Here is a 24,829-nt window from a genome sequence, read left to right as displayed (position 1 = left end):
TTAACATGATTAGCACATCCGTTTATAATTAAAAAAAAAAGAGACCATGAAAAAAATATCAAAGTTCCTTATTAAAGAGTTGCTGAAGATAGAAACCAACATGAATCATAATGACTTAGAAACAAAGGCTACCTCCGACCTTTCTGTCATCTGGGCGTCCCGTGAAGGCTTAAAAACGCAATGCATGAGAAGCTGGCTCATCACAAGCACGGGAAGAACCTAAATGTGAAAAGCTTTGCCCGTCCAAAAGGTAGGTCCACGATTCCAAATTATTCTAATTTAAATTATGGAACAAAGTATTCACTTAAGTAAAAATATTTTTTGTTTCTTAATTTATTTAACTTTGTAGGATTTACAGGTGGTAAATTCATATTTATTAAGTATTGATGATTAAGTGTATTTTATATAGAAATTTTTTTTCTGTGGTTATGGTAAACCAAGATTATGGAGTCAAATATAACATACTTGCTCTGTGATGCATTCCCAGCAGAACACATGAACAAGATCCAATTGGTTCTCTTTGCTGCAGTAATGTTCCTGATGATGCCCCCGCTTACCTTGCAGATCTTGGTGAAGAATTCTTCAGATGAAACCAGGTAAGAATTTTGTTGACAGTATTATTATTATCATCATTATTATTATCATCATTATTATCATCATCATGAAACCCAGTAGTCATTTTTGAGTGGCTTAGTGGTGCCCTGCACTTTGTTGTTTAAGGGCCTTAAAATTATCATTCATAATGCATTCCATTTAATATATGAATGTATGATATACGGTGTTATGTCTCCCTCTTGTGTATAAAAATGGTATGACTGCCACACACATTATATACGGTATATATATAGATATAATCTATCTATATATATATACAGAAATTAATAACAATAGTTGATTGTTAATGTATAGGGGTCCTAGCAGGTTGTATATGCAGGAGTGGTGTGTTGTATAGTCTAAATGTCTAAACTTACTTTATCTTTATTTGAAAAATATTAGTCATAGATGTAGCTTTTTTGTGGAATGCATTACAGATGGCAACAGTATCGGTCTCAGAGTGTTATATCAAACTTTAAGCGACACTCAGAAGGAACCTTCTCAAGCGATTTAACAAGATACCTGGACAAAATGAAGGCGAAGGACTTTGTGCGATGGCTGATGAGCAAAAAAAGTTTCAGGTGAAAAAGAAACAGTTTCATATTTTTTATGGAAAATGTGTAAAAAGTTGTTTCCATTGTTTGATCAGATTCTGTATAATTTAAGTACAAATTACATGTCAAACCTCAGCCTTAAATTACTGTATATTCTTAGATGGTTTCCTTTTTCAATACTAGAAACGCACTCCTCCCTGTACCTTTAATTTTGTTTTCTAGGTACAATTAGCTGCACTCCAGTGTCGGAGACCATTTGACATTGAATGGAAAAAAACCTCAATGAAATATTCTGCGTTATGTCAATTTGTAGGTGGAATGTTCTCAATTCACTGGTTGATGTCACAGAATCACTGTGTAAATATTGGAGGTGCTCATTCTATGTATAACCGCTTGAGTTGTTGCCAATAAAGGTGATGGGAATCGATCATAATTTACATTTTAAAATTTGCACATTTTAATTAACGGTTGCCATTTTAAGATTTGCTAACTAGGCATAAAGACTCATGTGCACTTATAAATAAAATAACAATTTTTACAGTAAATTATTAAAAACCCCCAAATAAATCCAGCACTGGTTGCAGTTCACGGAGGAGGTATCTGGGGCTGATTCCCAGGCGGTGCATTGGGAAGCAGACGTGTCTGTGCCTTGGTCCGCACAGAGTTTAAAGGTTGCCACCATCTGCTGGGCCACCCGCTTGATACTCTTGGAGAGGTTGATTTCACCATCACATACAGGAAAGCTTAATGAGTTCCTCATATTATTGGTGGTCTAGGGAAGGGCTGGCAAGTGGGGCGGTGCAGAGGGCGATTGTGCTATGGGCCGCTCGGATTTGAAGACTTTGGGCCAAGATTTAGCATTTCATTTTTGGAATGGAATATCACTAGTTATGACTATTGGCCTGCTTTTGTACAGTCTGAGTGTAACGTTTCTGTTTTCCCCTGGAATTTCTTTACAATCTATTTTAGCGGATGCATGCTGGACATAGAGCGTGTTTTAGAGTAAACAAGTAGTCAACTTCCTTTGGTTTGATTTGTAGCAATGACATCAAAGCACTTCTTAATGGATTTTGAAGTGCACATGGCACAATATATAATTTTGTATATATCTAGACAGGTCTGGAGTTTCCACAAAGCACCAATTTTTTGTTGATGCCAAGTGGAGCAAAGTAGGGGAGTAATAATATCTTCGCCCATACTTTGCCTTCTACTGACCATATTGTAAATATAGTACTGAGCAGAATATACTTATTAGCCGCTGAATAAAAAAACATGCACACAATAACCACACAAAAGCTGCAAGTTTCTATGTTTATTAAACATTGTCAATAATTTCATAATATCTACCCCCAACTAAAATACACAGTGTGGGTAAGTAGTGTTAAGAGACAAATCCATTTACCAACATTTAATCAAGCATAAGCCAAATCATTTCATCAGGTGCTTCAGGTGGGCACTATTCATTTTATTGATCCAGGTTATATCAGGGAGCAGCATTAGTTTATTCTGATCTAGGCATTTTTTGGAAAGGGCTCATAATATGAATTCCAGCTTAAATAGACAGGCATACAAGTGGGGGGAACGAAATCACTAGCACCAGTCTATTGAGCATGCCCATGTCATGGCATTCTCATTACCCATGCAACAAGGTGGAGAGCCTTATAGCATCCGATGTAATTTTAGCTTCAGTAAGACTTCTCGTAGAAATCATAATGTGTACATTTTGGAATAGGCTACATTACAATCTGTGGCCCCCGAGTTACAAGTTTTGTAGCAATAATATTCCATTTAAAAACTCTCACTCCTAACTTAAAATGTAAATAAAAATGAATTGTTCTATAACGACGATTCCCGGCAATAATAATAAGTATTTTACTATGATAAAATGAGGATTTGAAAATAAAAGCAAAAAAAGTAAGGATTTTGTCTCTTTACATTACACCAACAGATGTTACATTACACACATAATATTTATTCCTTGTTGATCAAGGTAAACAGCAGATATACCTAAGACAGACAAAATTCAGACAGCGAAACACACAGAATTACAATCACTTTCAAAGACTAACTCCACAGTGGAGAAACCAAACTTGATGATAATTCTATAAGCTTTCCTTGTTTTAGTAAAAAATGCTTACTTCAAAAATAATTATTACCTAGGAATGGTTTTGATGTTGGTTCATTTTAATGGCCCTTCATGGGAGACAGTTATTGCAACACATATGCTCCGTTTTAGAAACCAGTTTTATTAGGTTTTAAAAACCAGGTTGGTTTCTTAAACCTCTTCTAAAGCCTGGTTTCTCCACTGTAAGAAGACACAGTGGTTAGGATAGAGGAGAATAAAATAACACAGATAAGCATCAGATTGATGGATGGAGGAAGAGAGAAAAAAAAGAAAATCACAGCAACTTTATTCCACTCACAACATGAATTCTACATTCATTAAAACAAAATAAATATATTTCAATATTTCTAAAACAAAATAATCTATCTCTATTTCTACGTGCTTAAGGAAGAAAATTTAATTGTGCCAGCACCTATTATTCCTTCCTTTGTAAGGGTCCACCAACCTATTCAATTGAAGAGGTCATCTGGTGGGTCAAAGACCTGCCTTGAAACGCATACCTGTGGATTTTTATGTTTATTAGTCATGTATGACTTTGGTAGGTCTCCAAAATGGGCAATGTGCATATCATTTGGTTCTATGTTTATAGAGCGCAGCTCAATTTCATGGAGTAGAAAGTTGGCAGTTTAATTAAAAAAAACAACTGTTAAGAATGAATTATTTTGATATAGCTTAGTCGCTCGTTGCTGTTAACATAGTAAATGTCCTCTGAGAGATGAGCTCTTAGATTTTACTGTATTATCTATTGCCATAGTTCCATATGCTAGATAATAATCACATACTTCCCAAGGTTCCTAGTTTTCATGATTTTCGGGCATCACACTGTCCCATTTTTGTGGGCAGTGATGATCATGGGCATACCTGGGAATTCCAGGTTCTGGTAGACGAGATAAGGGTGTTCCGTGGTCTGCGATGTTGCGGGCGGGGATAGCCCCAACCTCATAATTTTTGAATGGGGTGGGAGGGGGAAATGGTCATGGTCGGGGAGTAGGGCATGTCTAAAGATTATTTGGGCTGTGACTCGGAGAAGCGGTGCTTAACCCGGAGAGTTCCCAGGAACGAGCATGGGTCATCTGACCAGCCCAGAGAGTTGTAAAATCAATAGAGGTCTGGACTGTTGCAGGTTATATAATCAAGTCTTCCTGCTGGTATACAATACTGTTTATGTTAGCCTTCTATAGGGATTCTCAAGAGCATACGTTAAACATAAGTATTTTATTAAAGGGGAGGGATCATATATGTAAAATAAAACTTTAATCAACATCAGCAAGATGCCAACTCTCAAGCACAAGAGGAAATATCAGGTGAAAGGTACATTTAACAATGGACCCCCCCAAATTCATGTATTTTAGAGAGGGTGTAAAAATGAGCATTGAGTATATTCTGGAGTTTGATGGTTTGATGTAAGTCAAATTGTTATATTACATACTACTTGTTATGTCCTGTCTACCCATTGTACAGCGTTACGGAATATGATGGCGCTATATAAAACCATAAATAATAATAATACAGTATCACACTAGAACTCTGTGGGTAATGGCTTCTTTAGGAGGATTCTATGTGTAATTTTGTGAGCATGAGGTTTGCTGTGCAGTAGCAGTAAGGCGAATTTGGTGCCACCAAGGACCAGCTGTAGTATTGAGCCAAATTAGAAGGCTACATACAGTGTTGAGCTGGTTGGGGAAGAAGTCCATGCAGGAGGGGGTGCTGGAGACATAGCTTGCATAGGGTGCTAGGAAACCCTGGTGTCATCAATTCTATTGAGCACAATAAATATAAACAAAACACTAGCAAGTGGCTGGACCAGCAATTTGTGTAAATAGCATTAAGCTTTAAGCCAGTGTGCTATTCAGAACCTCAATGATCCAAATGAACAAATTAGTCTCTATGAAATGACCTACTTGGATGCCTCCAGCATCATCAATGTTTTTAAAGGTTCCACAACTCAAAGGACGGTTTCATAATAATTAAAGCCTGGCTCCCTAATTAGCAGCTTTTGAGAGCCAGAAGCATATGCCATGCCATCAAAAATTTCCAGTGCCGCTACAGGGGTTCTTGTGGTGTAACTATTAATAATTCACCGAAAACATGTACTTAATGTACTAGTGTACATAATGTAATAAGACTAAATAGCTATTACATAGACCGCTGGTATAAATAGGTGACTAAAGCAGGTACTATTGATTGGTTTCCTTTTCCTGGAAAGGAATTTTCTCAAGCAAATGCTGGGAAATGTTTGTTAATTTCCTATATAAGTTACTCCTTAATCACAGCCAAGCAAGTTCCTAGATGCACTCTTCAGAGAGGTTGCTCTGATTCTTGAAGAATGGATATTTTTGGTCAACTTGCAGGAGAACCCATACTCTGCTCTCATTAAAAATACCAAATGACCGTGTATAATTTTCATTCAATCCACAGCATTATAAAGTCAGTGTTAAATGCACGTAACATATGGGGAGACAGAGCCCAACAAACATTTTACAGGCTTCGCATGCAGAATGCCTAGTCCTAGGCATGCTGTAAGCATGAAACAGTTAGGGTGTGTGCGTTGGTAGCTTCTGGCCATGTTTTATGGTCATATAACAAGAAATGAACGTTCTGGATTAAATTAGTTTTGCACATCACAATTTTGTATTTTAAGTGTTCGTGACAAGAGCCAAGAGAAATGCGATAGATTAAACCTCTTTTGTTAGTGTGCAGTGTTTGTTATATAGATAGGAATTAGTATAGCTCATTTTAGAGCTATGGTTCGTATGTTTACCTATAATTTAGATCACTTGCGTACACAGCGCAGGCAGGAAGACAGCCTTCCACTTTTGACACATAACATGGCTGATTTTATATTCCTGCATGTCGCAAACATGGTGGACGGTTCTCTCAAACGATCAGACTGGCTTGGTGGCATTTAATTATAGGACCGACACAGCTTCCTTGATTGGGTCAGCAAAGGGTGAGATCTGCTGGGAATAAATGCCTAGTCTAATAATTAACAGCACAAACGCTTACCTCTCTAACAGCTTTTCCAAGAGATATTCATGGAAGTATGATATGAAATATTCCCTACTCCATATGGAGAACCTGGCGTGATTACACAAACTCTACGGTGCTGTGCTAACAAATAAGACCCTCCAGTTTATATACCTTTAAGTAATGTTTTTGCCACTAATACATATATATATATATATATATTATATATATATACACGTTGTGCTTACGCCAATTTAATCACACCATAATACATGATAACATAGTACATAGAAAGTGAATATCTTTGAAATAAAGATGAACTCTTAAGGTTTAATGCCATTTAGGTATTTTAAACAGTTCTTAAATAATGGATTTGCAAGGCAAAATAAAATTAAAAACTACAAAAACTATAAAAATTAGATATTATTACAGAATGTGAATATCAGAGGCCCTTCACTCACAATGGTAAACAGTATTAAATTAAATACTATTAACATTAACAATAATAGTAAGTGGCTAATTTTGGTGAAAATCCTGCCAAATATTAAATTAGGAAAATTATTTAAATAAATATAAATAGAGTTAAAAAAGGGAAAAAAGAAAGACTAAGCATAAACTTTCAACATTTAAGACACATTTTTGTGAAAATTAATACAAAATCAAGAAAGAGGGTTAGCTACTTTTCTTCCAAACCTAACATTAATACTAACAACTCCTTGTCTACAAGAATCGTTCATTAAATCAAGAACACTTTACTTGAACCAAATAATAATATGAATGGGAGTTAATGAACTACTTAAAGCATGTTGGCACTTTATGTTCCATAAATGCTTGGCCATGAGGCTACATGGCGTATGTTGTCACACTAGACATGTATTTTTAAGTTGTTTCACGGGTCAGCAATGCTTTGGGAAGTAATGTGCTGTTCAACCCTTTTGACTGTAAGATCTACCAAGTTAATGTATTATCAGTCTGTCGATATCAGGAATCCTTTATTGCCTACGGAGGAAAAAATGGTAGTTCATGGTACATCACAAAGAATCTTATTTGAATGATTCACGTATCAGCTACATTAGTCAGTAGTTTTCTACTTGGTGACATAGAATAAGCATTATTGTGGTACAGAGTGATTCCAAAATCGTATGCTACAGAACACACAAACAACCCACAAGAGTACAATTATTAATGGTTATTCACTATATTCATACTAGCTTTGCCGTGGATGATGCTGGTAAGAGTTCCATTTACAGGATCCCCATTTCAAATCTCTAGAAATTAGACTATGAACAATAATAATAATAATAATAATATAATAATATGTTGCTATCTGCTCTTATTGCCACATAGCTAAATGCTTTTGGGAAAGTAAAGTACATGAAATGTACAATGAACATTAATAAGAGTAGTGAAAATCACTAGTTAATAAAAACAAAACAAAACAAGATGTTAAAAAACACAAAATAATTAGCTCAGAATTTGCCCAAAAGGCTGCTTCTTTTATATCAAACAGTGCTCCACATCACTGCTACACTGCATCAGCTGACCTAGAACTAACTTTTCCTAATGGTTTTTAGCCGCTGGTTGGACATGCCAGGGTAAAGTTAAATTTGTCTATATACTTATTATCCTGCATTTTATTTATATCAACACTTTGAATTGCTCTCCAGGTGCTTATCATAGGTACAAACATATTTATATATATATATATAAACACATTTTAAGATTTACAAAACCCAAAGTAGAACCATGTGGTCTCCCCGATACAAATCTCTTAACGAGAAGTTTATTAAGCACAGGAATCCCTCCCTTTGACTTAGTGATGTCACTGAAGCTACAACTGCTAATATGCTGTTTACGAACATTAAACGTACACAACACATAGGTAAGAGCTATGCCAGATTTCCGTGAATCCTTCGCAGACAGACATTACATTGGCACATGTGCCACTCCCTTACAGTGCGAGTACCAGAGAATCAATGGTACGCACAGATTTATAGCTTTTCGAAGCACACACTGAAAATAAAACAAAAATATATAATATATATATATTCATATAATAAAAAAATTCCAATGGCTTTAACATGAATCCTTCTTCTGAAGAAAAGGATGAGGGACAGTTCTTCAAAGCTGTATGCCACGTTTTGGGTCTTGGCGCTTCCCTGAGTCATCTGTCATTTCACGCTGCCCTTCTTATGCCAAGACACCTATTTGAAAAAGCTGCAGAGCAAGTGGGAGACATATGAAACATGTAGGTGAAGTGTATTATTACACATTTAGGTAAGGTGAGGGTGGAGCAGGAATGTGTTTATTATATATATTTTTTTTTTGGTAAACTTTTTCAAAGCTATGAATACAATATTATCATATTTTCACCTAATAATTGTTTACATGCGATGCACTGATAGCAGATAGTACAAAGATAGTATGTAAAGTGTCATATCAACCAGTTTTTAACAAACGACATCATGGTGAGATATGGCGCTTGATCATTTCTGAGAATTCCAACTGTTCTCTCTAAGAAACACAGCCTAATTTACCTTCTTTCCTTTGCTTTTGAACTTTCATTGTTCATACTCAAAGCTTTCCACACTGTAGTTTTGGGCATTTCATCAGAAATATTTATGTCTGATGGATCACATCTAGAATGAGACAATAACAGGGAAAGTCACACAATGTACACTGCACAATCACATGTACTGCAAGTTAAACGCATTGAATGACTAGTGAGTTCCTCTACAAAAAGAATGGCGTGAACAAGACTGGAAAAAGAACAGTAGAAACAAGACAGTGGAACCAGACAATAAAATAAAAAAAGAAGAAAAATATAGAATACGATCTCGAATTATGTATTTATGTAATTTTTTCCCCAATGTATCAGTATATAATGGAATAGAGTCAGAGTTACGATTGTTTATCCTATTAGCCTTATTAGACCTAGTTATAAAGGACGACAATGCCACTCTGTCTACGCTATAGACCGAAAATAGCTTTTAACTATACTGTTACAGTATGCATTTTTTTTCTTTTTTTATGTTTTTTTTATGTATTTGTGTCTATTATATTTATTATGTGTACAAAAAAACTAAAATATATTTAAAAAAAACAAAAAAAACATATAGCAAATTATGCACATTTCCAATTAATCTCTAAAGAACAGATTTAGTAATTTCAATATAACAAAGTTGTATTTTGCGATGACAACCGTGGCATGTGCTTTCTTAGCCCCTGGATAACCTTGGTAAGCACGGTGAATTGAACTGGATATCTTGGTTATAACCTCCTCTTTCAAACCCAATAAAGATATCACACCTCAGAGCTCTCCAATTGAAGCCCAGAGAAATAGATGTGTCTCAGAATAACCAACAAGTTTAGAATCTGTAGAAATGCTACAGTAAACAGATACAGACACAGCAAGGAAAGAAACCCAATGGATATAATAAATCATCTTATCCTTGGAAGTCACAATATTAAACAGATCTCGGTTTAATACAGCTTCCACATGTACTTACTATATCAACCAGGACTACCAGAAGCATGATGTAATTAAATCATTATAGCATATGCCAAGTTACCTTGAATTATTATTTTTCCCAGGGCTGCTCAATAATTTTCTGGTCTCCATGGGAAGTTGCACACCCTTTTCCTCACTGGCCAGAAGCATCTTCTCGGATTCCTATAAAAAAAAATACAGAATTTCTTTATTGCAGATGCAGAGCAATATGCTTGAAGGTTGAATAAGTATCCTGATACACCTCACGAAGAGTTGGGTTGTTCCAGAAAATAATAGCGTTTAACTCATCTACCCTGGACCCACCATCTTGGTTTCCAGACCCCCCAGTGTTATATGAGCTGCTCCAAGCCTCAGAGTTATTAAGTGGTGACATATTACCTCTAATTCTTTAGCTTTGTTTTTGGCATCTTCCAGTATTTTCTTCTTGCTCTCTGGCATCAAGTCATCAAGCCAGCTCAACTCCCGGTTAGAAAACCCAAAGTCCATCAGTTTGCGGACAAATACTAGGGCAAGAACCTGTCACCATATAAAAAAATGAAAACAACAAAAAAAACAAACAAAACAAAAAAGGAAGTTTCCTGTTTAAATTAGATCAAACAGATGTGTAATAGAGTTGTTGTCAAGGACACATCACAATTATGGCTGATGTTAATAATGAATACTAAAAAAACTATAGGTCATAGATCAAAAGAAAATTTAAGAAACATAGCAAAAGACAAAAAGAAGACTTATCTCCTATCCTGCACAGCATTGATTTATGATTTATATGACGGTACTAAATGTACCAAAACAACCGAGAAACTGTAAAATGTGATCATTGGTCTATAAGTCATATAAACTGCTCAGTTTGGAAAACTGGGCAAGCAGCACAGGTTAAAATAATATCAAAAGTACACCTTCACAGACAAAATTAACAAAACAATATGAAATTGCTAGTGTACAGAAATGTACCATAAACTAAGGTTTCTATAAAAAGCTAGGAGGAAATGGGCACAATTTATCTTTATATGATGATATTTGCTCATTGCCCCATCCATAGATCATGTTATAAAAAAAAGGTTATCACCAAATGCTACACAGTCTTTAAAAAAACAGTGCAAAAAAAGTGCAATACAATAAACTCTCAGCAGCTATTACGTTTTAATTACATGCATTGTGTACAAACGTCTATAAACATCATTGATGTTAGAATTATGGTGTAGTGACGCATAATCATAGGGTAGTAACGTCACTACTAGAGAATCCACTGCAGGGAAGAAAGGGCAATTTGAGGGCATTGCACCATGCATACAATTACCAATGGATTAAACCTGGCCCCCAATGCATGCATTTTGTATATATAGACACCGGATAATTCTGTAATATTTAAATGGCTATAAATAATCATAACATTAAATATATCCTTTTTACATACAGCTGAAGTTCTGCTATCCCATATGCAGTGGAATTACGGTGACACCTCGCTAGGTGGAAGCTATACACCAATTCAATAAGCCAGTCAGTATGCCAGCAGATTAGAAATGTATAACAATATGTGCAGATATAAGGAGTATGTTTCCTTACCATCATTGGGAATACAATAGCAGCTCTAGAAGCTTTGATGACCCAAAGTAAAACAAGACAGGTCAGCTGGATGATGGTGAAGAGATGAACTTTTCGTAAAGGGACGTGTCGCAGGTAGATAAAATCTGGCTGATGTTTGGCTGGCATTGCAAAAAGCAGGAGGCGATCAAAGAACTACAATATAAATTGTAAGCGTATGTTAGTCGTGTAAATGAATAAGTGTTTAGTTAAAAAGAACTTTTACCATTGGAAGGTTTTTATAATCATTAGATTGGGTGGTTGGTTTGTCCTATCCGTCCTTTTCTGGGACTTTTCATTTCTTCTCTGTTCTTTCTCCTAAGCATCTAGCTGACTTCAGTTCTAATCAGACACGGCGTTTCCACATCTGTCCTAGAGGCTCAAAACTTAAGAAGCTGTCACAGACAAGCAACCTCCAATATGCCTCACAGGAGGCTCCGTTTGGAAAATTACCGAATGCACCAGGGAACTTTTACAAGCAAGCAGGGAATAAAGTAGGGAATAATGATCTGCTACACTTAACAACACTAATGTTATATTTTCCCTTCTCTCCGAAGGACCAGTACAGAGTCTGTATCATGCTCCACTGTATATTCTATATATTCTAACAAAATATTGAAACTGAAAAATAAACATATTACCACAGTGGGCGATAATACCTGAATGTTTGCAGTAGATAAGAGAGAATACATAAATGATGTGAATGTATAATTTGTATATGGCAATGTTAGGATGGCACACCTGGCCAGTGACACATTAAAATGAATATTTAATACAGCTGTGTCTGCTGTCTTTGTGCTGAGAGAGGTAGGTGATAATTAGACAGTAGGTATTATAGTTACAAAAGCTTTATATTAAAAGTACTTAAACAAAATATAAACACGATGACAAGTAAAGAGACGAGAAGGGAAGACTAACAGGATATCTGTTATGATAGAATAAAATAAAAGCTGAACTCGCATAAGGTCAGAGGTCATGTACGATTAGATGCAGAGACACAGATGAACCCCACGTACCTGGATTCCCCGCAGTGAAGAAACTCCCATATACAGAAACACTCCGTACAGAACAGGCATTGGGATAAACTGCAACAATGATACAGAATGAAAAAAGAGATAATAAATCCCAATAGAAAAGGCATACGCAGGGGAACAGGAAATTGCCTACTGGACTTTTCTGAATTCAAGCTTCTGAGCCATCGGACATTTCTTTTACATGTTTTCTTTCATTTACACAGTTAGCATCCAGAGGCAGATAGCTTGTCATACCTCTTCAATATACGTATTGTAAAAAGTGCTGCATGAACTGTTGGTGTTATATATGTGATGGTCTGGAAGTGGAACGTGGAAATTACTAGGAAAAAAATATCCCTAAACTTTTCAAGTTCTGGGAAGACTGTAACAGGTATTCTGTATGCAGCCTGTAGGAGGCATATGAGGCTATAATGGGGAGGGGAAATAAATTCTGACCAAAGAGCTAGAATGACACTGAATGATAAAGGCTTCTGCTTCTCATGATTCTACAGATATGCAACACTGTTTAAATAATACAAGGTTAACTAAGACTGATATGCAAAAGGTGTATAATGGGCCATCCATGGTATCTGTTAAACGTATTGAGCAAAGCAAGGTGAAAAAGTTAACCAAGCTTAAAAAGATGGGTATACATTTGAAGTGTATCTTTACTGGACTATGTTAACCCCCATTTTGTGTTATATTGAAGTATTGTGCCATGCGGTGTACAGACAACTACTGCAAAATGGTGGTCAGCAGCCAGGTATCATAGGCGTGGTGAGCTGGTGTAAACACGACACTTGGTTGGAACAGGTTTATTAAAATGGTCCAGTGAAAGACCATATGCTTTAGACACAGGGATGTGAATTTTGTATATATTGTAACGGAGTATGCAGATTGAGTATCTGAAATTGTAAATAAGAGCACTAATAGCAATTTATTGGTGAATCTAAAGAAAATACGTTGTTAATGTTCTGAATGTTATAAAAAGTCTTATGCTTGTCAAAAGCGGAAATAACAAAAAGGCCAAAGAGCTGGAATGACACTGAATGATAAAGGCTTCTGCTTCTCATTATTCTACAGTTACTACCTCTTATCCACTCATGTTTGAGGCTGGTAACATATAAATAAATGATCATTTTAATAATAATAGTAAAGATGACCTTTTGAGGTTTTCTTTATTTTAAAAAGGAAGCCCGAGCTTTTATAGTCATTCATTGCCTTTCAAGCTACTGTAAGATCGTGTTAAGAAAGCGCAATTCCATTAACACTTGTACTTCAGCACCTATTACTAGTACCGGTAGCAAAAACCTCAAAGCACTTAAGACACATCATAGAAAGTAGACACTTACAGAGACTTTTCATTTAAACGCTTTGAATACATCAGACTAGAAAAAAAAAACACTAAAAAGGTTAGGACATTTTTGGTCTGTATAATACACATTTCTTTGTGTTTTTACTCCATTAGTGTTTTTTTTTTTTGTAAAGCAGGATATTTTGCAGGCTTTGGGTATTTTGTCAGTAACAATTATTTTGTTCCTAAATAAATTGTTGAAAACATGTTTTCATGGTATTAACTATGAAATATTGACATTATATGCAAAAACACAAAATAATCTGAAAAGGGAACATGTAAACAATAACAGCTAACAAAAATGGTTTTATAAGTCTCGATAAATATTTTATTTATGTAAAAACACTAACATACCTTGAGCACCGTGGTCATAAACACAGAGCATCCCATCAGCACAAAGATCATCAGCCCAGTAACCCGCTGTTCCCTGATGCCAAGAAATTTAGGTTGCTCTCCAGGGGCTGAACATTCGGACTCTAGTTTAAGACTATTAACGTGGGTAATAGAGAGGACCGTGGCTGCCACAAACCACGGAAGTCCCATAAGTGAGCAGATTCCCAACATCAGTCCCACCACCAGAAGGTCCAAGTGGTAACCGCATCCTTTCTGTATGTAGGAGGGAAATGACTGTTAGTGCACTCGGTACTGCTGTTTTTACAACCATTTAGGAGAAGAAAAAAAAGTATAGTTAGTAAAACAAAGTTAATTACAAAATTTAATTTAAAATCAATTTCTGTTGTATATTTAGAGCACTACAAAAGAAGGAGTGACAGAGGAAAACCTGGGGTATCTGCGGTACATTTATGATTTTAATCATATGTTGCTCTGTGCATATTAGAGCTTTTATTTTATTAATTTCTTCCAGGATTATACTGAGAAATACCTCAGAAGAAGAGCCCACTTTGGATAATGTTCAATTCATCTGAATTGTCAATTATAATTTAATAATTTTTATTGATATTAACTGGAAGATGTTTAGAAATAATTCTAGAAAACGATTCGTAATATCTTTAATTGCTCTTTTAATTTGTTTTTCTACGTAGGGGATTAACTGCGTTAACATAATTTGACAGTATTATGGCATAATACTTGTCCAGAGGAGGATCAAGGTAGGGTTTCCAATATTTAATAAAGGTACATTTACAAAAAGGAGTTAATTAAAAATTGTGGTGCCATTTTAATAGCATTGTAAGCACATTTGACCAGGACCCTTCTCTTTTGTGTCTATTACTCCAAATTGTCCTGTTTATCCATTGTACAGAGCTGCAAAATATGATGGTGCTATTTCAAATAATAAATAATAACAACAGTTGTCAGGGATAAGGAGGGGGGCTCTGCCGAGCCTTGAATGAACAAAGTCACATCAACTGTTGTCTGTGGAGGAGGTATTGCGGGATATATATATATATATATCTTTGATATATCCATAGTTTCAATGACCGTTTGGGTCAGAAGCACATATTTCCATCACAGTAAACCTCGTATGTTTCGCTTGGTGAGCAAGCAAAACTTTCACTCATCAGGGCTCCTGCAAGAGCGACCATGAAAGGACGTGAAAACGTGGAGGTTCTTGCAGTAACTCAGGAGATTTTCCGCAATTTTCACCCACTTTAAATAATCTGTAAGGCTTGGGATGCAGGTTACCCGGTAAGCAAAACACTTCTTGGTGTCTTTTTTGGTCCAGTCAGTTTTAAAGATGTAAAAGAGTTTATTATGAAGCATAAAGAAAAATCAGCTGCTACTAAAATGTGGGTCATCCTGTCATAAGAGTATACACTAGTCCAAATCAGAGTGTTTGAGGTGTGCTAGGTGAGTACAGGCACTTTTTAAAAAACAATTGCCTGCAATTTTGTCAACAAACCTTCAGTTTATGTTCCTTCCTGTTGATGATCACGGCAGTGATCTGCTGATCCATGAATATGAGGATAGTGCACAACAGAGCAGGAATTATTGTGGGGAAAACCGTCCACCAAGGGTTTCTTCCAATTGGATTGACAAACCACCCTCTATCGTCTCTTGTCGGCTGTAATAAAGTAGTTCAGTTCATTAGAGAGAACTCCTTTATAATAAAACCTACAGCAGTGCATAAAAACGGTAAATATTGGCAATTAGATATGCCTGAAGCTAAACTAAATACTAGCGCAATGTACACATTTAACTTAACTATTGGGCTCAAAACTTCATTAATCAAAAATACATTTGGCCTGACAGATGTAATTTCTTATATAATTTTATAATATGTAAATGATTTATAAAGCAAACACAGGCAAATTAATAGAGTTGTACTGTTTTATTCGTTGAAAGAGATAAGATGATACCTTTATTGGCTAACTGATGTACAATGGATTGCAAACTTTCAAAACGATATAGGTCTCTCAGGCATATTATAGGCAAGCACGGCAGTGCCCAATTTTTTTTTACCTTAAATTCATTTGGAACTTGAAGCTTTGGAGAGGGCACGCCGATTAAATAGTCCAGGACTACCATTGAAAAGATAGTGAGAAACACAGCAAAGTCACTCACCATTGACCGTACCTATAGTGAAGAACACAAATAGTTTGTAACGAGCTCCATTCACTAAAGAGGGATCATTTGAACTTGTTGATATCACAATAAATAATAAACATAATTAATAATATTGCATAGACAAATCAAATAGGAGGGTTTTAAGAATTTCCCATAATGCTTATTCATCATGCAGGGTCAACTCAGACCATGCAGGAGAACTTCACTGTGATTTGCCCTTGATAATGCAAAAGTAATATCAAGGAATAGAAACTCCTGCAAAGTCCTTACTTAGTGAAGAGACCATAATATTAGTAAATCCTATAAAGGGAATAACAGCAGTGAAAGGGTTAACCATGGAACACATTCATTTACCAAAAAGAAAAGTGAACATCTTATAATAATGTATATAATAAATGTATATATTAAATAATAATTCATAGTGTATATATTAAAAAGGTACAAGTATCTATTTTTCTGGGTAATTCATGTATTAATTAATGAGTCAGACAGAAAACTCTGCAAGCCAGTTTGGTTTGTTGAGGGGCCAGGAAAACTACTAGGTAAAAAAGGAAATGTTTGGACATCTGTAGCCATCTGTAGCATGTTCACAATGACCAAATGCATTATTCTTTAGCAACAGAATTCCAAGTTGAATTTCTAGCACAACTATTTCACGCTAGCCCACTGAGCAGACCAATGGGCCATCACGCTGAATGATGTTTCGCGTAGAACTTGGGTTATGACATAAAATTCAGACATGGACTAGCATACTCAAATATTAAAGAAAATAATCATAATGTTTTTGATGGACTCTTGAATTCCAAGTCCATTATACCAAATATATTTTGTACTATTTTCTGACATTTAAATAGAACCTTCATTCACTTCAACAACATAAAAAAAGACTGCACTGTACACTTGCCTTAGTAGGAAAGTACCGACTTGTTTTAAAGGTTTTCAGGGTGCCAGATAATGCGAATGTTGTGAAAAACAGGATGCAGCACCAGAAAAGAACATCAGGAGTATATGGTCCATGGTGTCCACAGGCGGGTCCCATAAACTCGCCATGCATTTTTCTACATTCCTTAAAAAGAGAAGGTATGATTCAAATCAGTGTGAACTGCTCCATTAGTCATACCAGGGGATCTGAGACCCCCGCAGAACTGGGTTGTACTAATGAGAGCTATTTCGTAGCAAGTAACTCATTCTAGTAAAGCCTTTTTAACAAGGTATACAACAGATAAGTTACCTGTTGCAAACTAAGTCCAACTAATTATTTATACAGACTTTATACAGACTTTATCCCTACTACTTTTGGGAATCATAATGTACCCTGTTGTTACAGATAGAGCCGCTTTAAGAACTCTAGGAACACAATTTGCATCGTACTTGCCATCACCCATGTGTAGATCCCACCATATTTATTTACTTACGCTAACTGTGAAGTTGGCCCAATCCGTTTCAGAGAGGGTGATGTTGTTGTCTCTCCAGTAATCCAATGTTTTGTTGGATGGTGTTTCCGGAGCAGTACATTTACAGCTAGGACAATAATAATACACAGAAACATAGAATGTTAAGACATATCAGAACCCACCTAATCTGCCAATGTTTCCTGCTGTAAAGATCTGAAACCTTAGTCTGTCCTTGGTGTTGTCTTAAATTCGGGATGTCCTTATGTCTACCCCATGCATGTTAAAATTCCCACAATGACAGCTGCCTGCACTTTTCTTTTTCTAGTTATCCAATTTCCATGTACCAAAACCACACTAATTTGTACCTGACAGATCAGATTCTCTGCATCTATACCTATACAAACAGGAAACATTTCTTTAAGCCTTAACACATACAGGAGCACTCACTAGTAAAGTGTAAGTTTGTCCAGTTGACTGTGCATGTGAACAGGGTATGTTTCTCCCAGATGAATCAGCTTCTCTATGGCTTCGTAGATAAAAATAATGCAGATCAGGGACGCAAACGCTTCTTCCGTAAAACGTGTGATATAGCAGACCAGGGAGCTGGCATCGGTTGCCACCAGAACAATACAGAGGAAGGCAGTCCACAGTCCAATACACGCTCTCAGTGAGAGATAGGAAAAGTCATGTTCTCTGCAGAAAATTAAAAGAGAACGGACAACCAAGAGGCACTGTTATCACAAAGCATTCAAACTTTAAAGACAAAGTTAAAGGGGAACCATCACAGCTGGTACTATAAGTAAATATATACATATATATTGGAACAGCCTAGACCTTGGGCTTTCTGTTTGCCAAACTATTGCAGTTGTTTCAGAGGTTTAGTGTAAAGTATAATAATAATAATAATAATAAATAATTTAAAATAAAAGCTAAGATCACAAACAGGGCTGATATAAGATAATGGAGGTGAATAACCAGTCATTGAAAAAAAACCCATTAAGATACCATTCCCCATGATATACACTTAATGAGGGTTTTTTTATAAGTACATGTTGCTTAGTCTAATATTTAAATGCCATTACAAAGGTTTATTATGCGTGTAAACCATAAAATGTAAGTTTCAGGAAAAAGCAACGGGTCAACTTTAATAATAAAGAAGAACATATTCATGTGGGGATGTTTGCTTAATGGCACTTAGTGGTGGTATGCCTATATCCGAGCTGACAGGAAATATCGGCGGTTACAGCAGTAGGGACAGGAAATAAGGAAACGATGCAGGAAAAGCAAGGCTTTGACTCTGCGCCTCCAAATACATATCTACAGATTGGCATCATTTGGCCCTTTAAGGAGCTGCTGCAGAGAACTGAAGATTACATTTAATTAGAATTAGTAATTTACTGGAGCGTGATAATTAAAACTGCTTAAGGCATCTATTCTATCAATTGCTTTGTGGCATTGAGTCAGTTATGATACAATTTTAAGTAATATGAATCACATACTTGCAAAATTTGAATAAAATCTTCTCGAACACCAGCACAGGTCCCGTACTTCCTAGAATTGTGAGGGGTTGTCCAGCAAATAACGAGTAAGCAATTCCTGTCATTGAAGCACCAAAGAGGGATTCGATTGCACTCTGTAGGGAAACATAAATAGATTTACTCAACCTACAGATTTATTTTTCTAATAATAACAAGCCTGCTCCATGAAATTCTGATATTTAAGCGTATATGTGTGTATATGACTGCCAGTAAGACCCCAAGATGCCCCCCGAGATGCTTTCATAAATTATACAAAAATGGAAATTTATTATAAAAAATAAACTGTTTTAGCTTTTGAAAAATATTTTTTGTAATGCCCGAGTAGGCAATAATGAATTTTGTTGAACCCAAACATTATATGTGCACAATTACATGAATAGTTATTTATATTGACTGGTTAGAAAACAGATCAAACGCTCAAATGATTATTCAGATTAAAATATGATTGTAGCTGAAATAAACAGATGTATTCTTGTTTTGCCATGATTTATAAAAGGGAAAATGACTCCTGCACAAGTACCGAGTATTGTGAAAATGGAATGAATTGTAAAGCCGAAGGCATCGGCACCCGTGGGAACTTCCCTTAGGAGGAATAGGCTTATGAAAATTATATATTTATGATATTTATGATAAATTATGATATTATCTGTATTTTTCAAAAACGTTAATATCTTACTATGCGACCTTCAGTTGCTTCTCCAAGTAAACCTCCAAATGTAATCACTGGGGACATGCATGCGCAGTACAGGAAGAGGAAGGAGGCCACGCACTGTAAGCTAAGTGCATCCTTATAGTCACTCCAATAGAATGGAGCCTTCCTCTTTATGTCTACTATAAGACCTCCAAATAGCCTGCAATAAAAAAATACGAAGTGACCAGGGAGCAAAGTTTATTGCATCAGCAAACCAACAGACTACGTTAATCAGCTATAAAACTTCCCACGTAGTATCCTGTTTTTCACAAATGTGCCATTGCATACATTAAGGCAAAAAACCCTTTATTATACCTTATCTATGAATCACAATGCCAGTAGACTATATGTATGTGTAGAGTACAAGTATAAAACAATTCAGCATTTCCAACAGTATGATGTGCTTAAAAACCATATCTAAAACAGCATACAAGAAGAACCCATTCAACAAGGAATCACAGTAATCTGATTGATTTACCTTGTGTCCATGTCTTAGACAATGTCCCTATCGGTATTATTTTGCTTGTAGTACTATCAAAACTCAGAAACACTCCCACCTACCTTCCTGTGCGCTGAAGTTCTGGTCCACTATGCTCAGGTTCTGGTTCTGGGTCCACATGACAGACGTTGCCATTAGGAACTCCAGGCATTTTCCTCTTTTCCTAAAATACATGGAATATATAAATCCATAAGACTTAATAACTATGTATAAGCACAACCAAATGTATTTACCTGCCCACATCCTGTACTCAACGGGAGCCCTCTGTGGCACTGACTGTGCAGAGTTCACTATTAAGTCTATTGAAGGCTTCAGAGTTTTAGTGCAAGATGTTAGGAACTTTGTTGTCGGACCCCAACAATGTTCAGCAGACAATCGCTAAAATCAATGGGACTGGACTTGGCAAGGTTCATCAATTTGTCAAGATGAGCCCACCAATATCTACAGAGGTTGTGACAAAGGATAATAATCTATATCTTTTGATGATGCTCAAATTTGTCTTCAAGAAGGGTGGTGTCATCTACTGTAAGCCGATGTTTACTGGAGTATCAGGGATCATAATTATTTAGCAACAGTTGGAGTGCTTTCTGGTTCCCTATACTGGTGTCTTCCCCTTTCAGCATCAACCCGAAAACTAAACAAATCCTTTATTTCTCATTCTAATAGTTACTACTACTTCTTTGCACCTACCTGAGAAGGGACATTCTTTGGTGGTTCAATTCTAATAGAGGGGTCCCATTCCCCTGGAGGAAGTACAGTTACTTGATCAAGAAACTCATCTATACCAGCAAGCAAGTCCCCCCTGTCCTTCGCCTTGTAAGCAACATCATGAAAAATCTAAAAATAACCGAGGCAATAACATTATGAATTGTGTATAATATAATTACAATTTAAATGTATTAAAAGACAAAATGATACTATTAATTCACGCACATTGTTACAATGTTGTTAGGTAAATAAAATTAAGTGAGCAGATCATTAAGTAAGCATATTGCTTTATAGTGCACAGTGTTTCCATTACTGTTAATGTTATTACTCTAGCTTGATTCATTTTTTCAATTCCAATCTCACAAAAATGGAAAAATACAAGATAATCCACAACAATCAAATAGAAGCAGTAAGCGTTCATGGAGGTTAGAACAGAAAGGAATTATACTTTAATAATACTTTAACGTTCAATATTTTTTTTTCTCTTAATGACAATTTTGATAATCTATTGCATATATCCTATGAGTGAATTATGCCCCAATATGAGGGAGAAGGAATGTGTTATTGAAGAGAATAGGAAAACTATATAACAGGGCTCATTGTTCTTGGCACTTCTACCTAGTTAGGGTCACAGGTAATAAAGGGAACATAATACGCATGTATGGAGTCTGTGCATCATTAAAACACATCTTGTCACGGTAACCACACTAAGTACCATAATCCAAGTAAAAACTACGTAACAAACCATATGACTGTATCATATATTATATCATATTTTTTTTTTGTTTACCTCGTCTGTCATGATAGTTGCCATTGATCTTCCAATTTCATGGTATTGCTGGGCTTTTCCCACTGGTCCAAGTAAAATAAATAGGAATCTGACCAACAAAATAAAACAGAAACAAATGAGCAAAACATCAAGCCAAACTAACATATCCCCATATTAACTTCAAGCTTTAACATATCTTTTGAGCCTGGTTTCTTGAAAAAATTAAGTTACATTTTAATTCACTAGGACCGCTGTTTTTAAAGGTTTATAGTCCAAAAAATATTCCTGTGTCTCTGGTGGATATGAGATTTGAAACCATTAACATCTAATGTTACACATTATTAAGAATTTGCCAAACATAAGCAGATGTTTTATGGAGCAGTCTGAACATTCATTCTACTCTACTCTAGAATGTGCTACATTTCATTACACAGCAGAACTTTGGAAAATGGCCTTTTGAGATCAACTTATTAATTAGAAAATATATATACGAATTAAGAAACACCCGTACCTTGTTGGGATGGGGACTTCAGTCAGCCCAGTGAGAAGGACTGCTGGAGACAGACGCACAAAAGCTACAATTGGACGTTCTAGAAAGTCAAGCTCTCCAACAAGGACATTGGAGGCTTCAGCGCCAGTAGGGATCTTTTTCATGAAATGAAGGTCCACCTAAAAAAACAGACTGCAAATCAAATTAAACTGCACAAGATCTCTCAAAATACCTTGCTTCCTTCAGGGTTTGTGAGGATGGTCAATTGTCCACATCTATTATTTGAGCTATACATTGGCTTTGGGTAATAATGTCAGGGTTTTGTTTTGCAATTACACTTTGAATTTGTTCTACACGTTTACTGATAAACAATGACTCAATTTATATTCGGCAACATCTCCTGATAACAGTTATACCCCATACACAGGTTTTTATGTTCTAGAGGGCCACATACATCCTTTACATATTACCCTATAGCGTAGTATTTTTCTTACTACTGGCTTAAAGGTGTTTGTTACAGTGAAGGTTTTTTTTAATATATTTGTTTTACTTGCAGTGCTCTCTATTTAGTTTATTTATATTACTTTGTGTTGTCTTAAGAGGGAGAGCCTTAAATTCTCACTGTCTTCACTCTGCCCTCCCCTACACCGATCACACTGTGATCAGCAAGCATGAAATGCGTGTGAGCAGGCAGAACGGGGGAGCAGTCTGAGATCACAGCAAGGTCTCTTTGCACGATCTGGAACTCTTTTTATATACAGTATAGGTGTACTGGCGCTTGCCTGATCTCCTGTGCAGTGGCAGTTAGTACCTTACCAGCCAGTCACTGTTATTCCTAGAATATGCTCCCACATATAACACATATAGAGCTTAAGGAATCAAACCAATTTATGCGTCCTTTTCCATACTTATTTTTAATAAACTTAGTCTCATTGTCTAAAATATATTAGTTTTATGCTTATTTGATTCCAAAATGCATAAAAAGCAGACCGATTGACTGTTGCTGCAGGTATGTATAAGAGGGCCTTAGGTTACCTGCCTTAGGTTACCCAACAAGCCCTACTTCTGCAGTATCACCATTTGATGGTGCCATTGTCCTTATGAATTGGAAACAGAATTCTTAGTATTGTTTAACGTCCACACTGTTTCCAGACTTAATTCTTTAATTATGAACATTTTTTCATTAAATTATTAATTGTCATGGAACATAAAACAAGACATTAAAAGGTTGTGGTTATAGAAACAGAAAAAACTTCTTAAAGGTAATACATTTTTTTATGCAATGGGACCTTTATAGAAAACAATAAAATGACAAATGTGTTTAAATTTAAGTAACCAGCACCTTCAGATTAAGAATTAAATAAATTGCATTATACCAGAATAATAGGACACTTAGAAGGTTGCCCTGTGTAGCCAAAATACATATTTTAGCTATTTTTGAATAATATGTGGTAGCAGGAATTTTAACTACATAATTTGTCCAAAAGGGTGTAATGTCACAAGCAACCCCACCTTGCTTAGGTCCACGGCACTACTGTTGTCATGATTCCCACCATTCTTAACATCAAGTGTAGAGGGAGTAGGTTGTGGAGAAACAGCCAGACCTGAGAAATAAAAAAGATATACCAAATTATTTTTATTGTAATGGATAATGCTAACAATGTTTGCAGTTCATTTAATTCAAACAGAAGATGGAGTTTTTAAGTCTAAGTTGATATTTTACTAGGCCAACATATTAAAATGTATAAAAACACCTAAACTGTTGGGTCATCATAGGTCTCTTTTTCAATACCTTACCTAAACTTTGGTGATCTATCTGCAAACAAAGAAACTATTAAAAATGGTCCATTACTCCTGATGTGAAGACTCCAAATCTGGGTACAAATGATTTTTCATGTTTCTTAAAATTTGTTTTATTTATTTATATCCTTTTTTTTTTTTTTTACATGTTCTGTTGTAGTTAATTTGTCAGCATCATAGGGAAGTTTTCTATTAAATATAACACATTTTTAAACTCTTACATCTGCTTGTTATAAAATTAATTATGCGTAGAATCTAATCTTTTAGGTTCATTCATAAAATCTACAGGTAAGAACAGGTAAGCATGGGTTAAAAAAATACGGTATATAAGTTATGTGAAAAAAAAACAAGGCTTTTTTTTCTTGCTAAATGGAAAAGCACAATTCCGGGCTGCAGACTTTGAATTATTTATTGAAAAACATCCACGAAATATTATCATAATGTCCTGGCTGGTTTGCAGTCTCTTGATTGTAAGCTGTGCACCAGCTTGCTTTGCAGAGAAAATAATAGAATCCAAAATCAAAAACATTGTAGTAAACCCATCTGAGGACAATTATTTGGTATGTGCCGACTGCTTCTTCTTTTTGCCTTCTAGAAAGCGTGCAGAATACGGTTAGGCTCTTTAAATCTCTGCGCCCATCTCCTGGGTACAACAGTCTCTTGCCGAAGGGAACAATTCTGTTTATAAGTATAGCGTCCAGTGAACCATTTCCCA

The 24,829-nt window shown here is 35.8% G+C and overlaps 2 protein-coding genes across 2 annotated transcripts in view; one reads left to right on the top strand and one right to left on the bottom strand.

Annotated features, from left to right (window-relative positions):
- The first annotated feature begins 473 nt into the window (after positions 1-473).
- On the top strand, positions 474-1,407 carry LOC128473554 (glucagon-1-like). The gene is made up of 3 exons (XM_053455809.1): positions 474-596; positions 1,032-1,175; positions 1,371-1,407. Exons 1-3 carry the CDS (start codon positions 496-498, stop codon positions 1,378-1,380), a joined length of 255 nt encoding a protein of 84 aa, XP_053311784.1. The 5' UTR covers positions 474-495; the 3' UTR covers positions 1,381-1,407.
- Positions 1,408-7,985: 6,578 nt separating this feature from the next.
- The window catches only part of SLC4A8 (solute carrier family 4 member 8), an 80,087-nt gene continuing 63,243 nt past the window's right edge, over positions 7,986-24,829 (bottom strand). The window contains exons 7-25 of the mRNA XM_053455810.1: positions 23,827-23,918; positions 22,336-22,493; positions 21,846-21,933; positions 21,038-21,184; positions 20,410-20,510; positions 19,834-20,008; positions 19,119-19,252; positions 18,067-18,312; positions 17,641-17,746; positions 17,130-17,291; positions 16,121-16,234; positions 15,561-15,722; positions 14,054-14,305; positions 12,349-12,417; positions 11,315-11,488; positions 10,130-10,267; positions 9,813-9,913; positions 8,778-8,879; positions 7,986-8,457 (exon numbers count right to left, since the gene is read on the bottom strand). Coding sequence (XP_053311785.1) covers positions 8,445-8,457; positions 8,778-8,879; positions 9,813-9,913; positions 10,130-10,267; positions 11,315-11,488; positions 12,349-12,417; positions 14,054-14,305; positions 15,561-15,722; positions 16,121-16,234; positions 17,130-17,291; positions 17,641-17,746; positions 18,067-18,312; positions 19,119-19,252; positions 19,834-20,008; positions 20,410-20,510; positions 21,038-21,184; positions 21,846-21,933; positions 22,336-22,493; positions 23,827-23,918 — 2,534 coding nt within the window. The 3' untranslated portion in view covers positions 7,986-8,444. The remainder of the gene's footprint in view (positions 8,458-8,777; positions 8,880-9,812; positions 9,914-10,129; positions 10,268-11,314; positions 11,489-12,348; positions 12,418-14,053; positions 14,306-15,560; positions 15,723-16,120; positions 16,235-17,129; positions 17,292-17,640; positions 17,747-18,066; positions 18,313-19,118; positions 19,253-19,833; positions 20,009-20,409; positions 20,511-21,037; positions 21,185-21,845; positions 21,934-22,335; positions 22,494-23,826; positions 23,919-24,829) is intronic.

The sequence above is a fragment of the Spea bombifrons genome, chromosome 2 (assembly GCF_027358695.1).
Source record: "Spea bombifrons isolate aSpeBom1 chromosome 2, aSpeBom1.2.pri, whole genome shotgun sequence".
Classification (NCBI taxonomy): domain Eukaryota; kingdom Metazoa; phylum Chordata; class Amphibia; order Anura; family Pelobatidae; genus Spea; species Spea bombifrons.
This window is presented reverse-complemented; position numbering and strand designations above follow the sequence as displayed.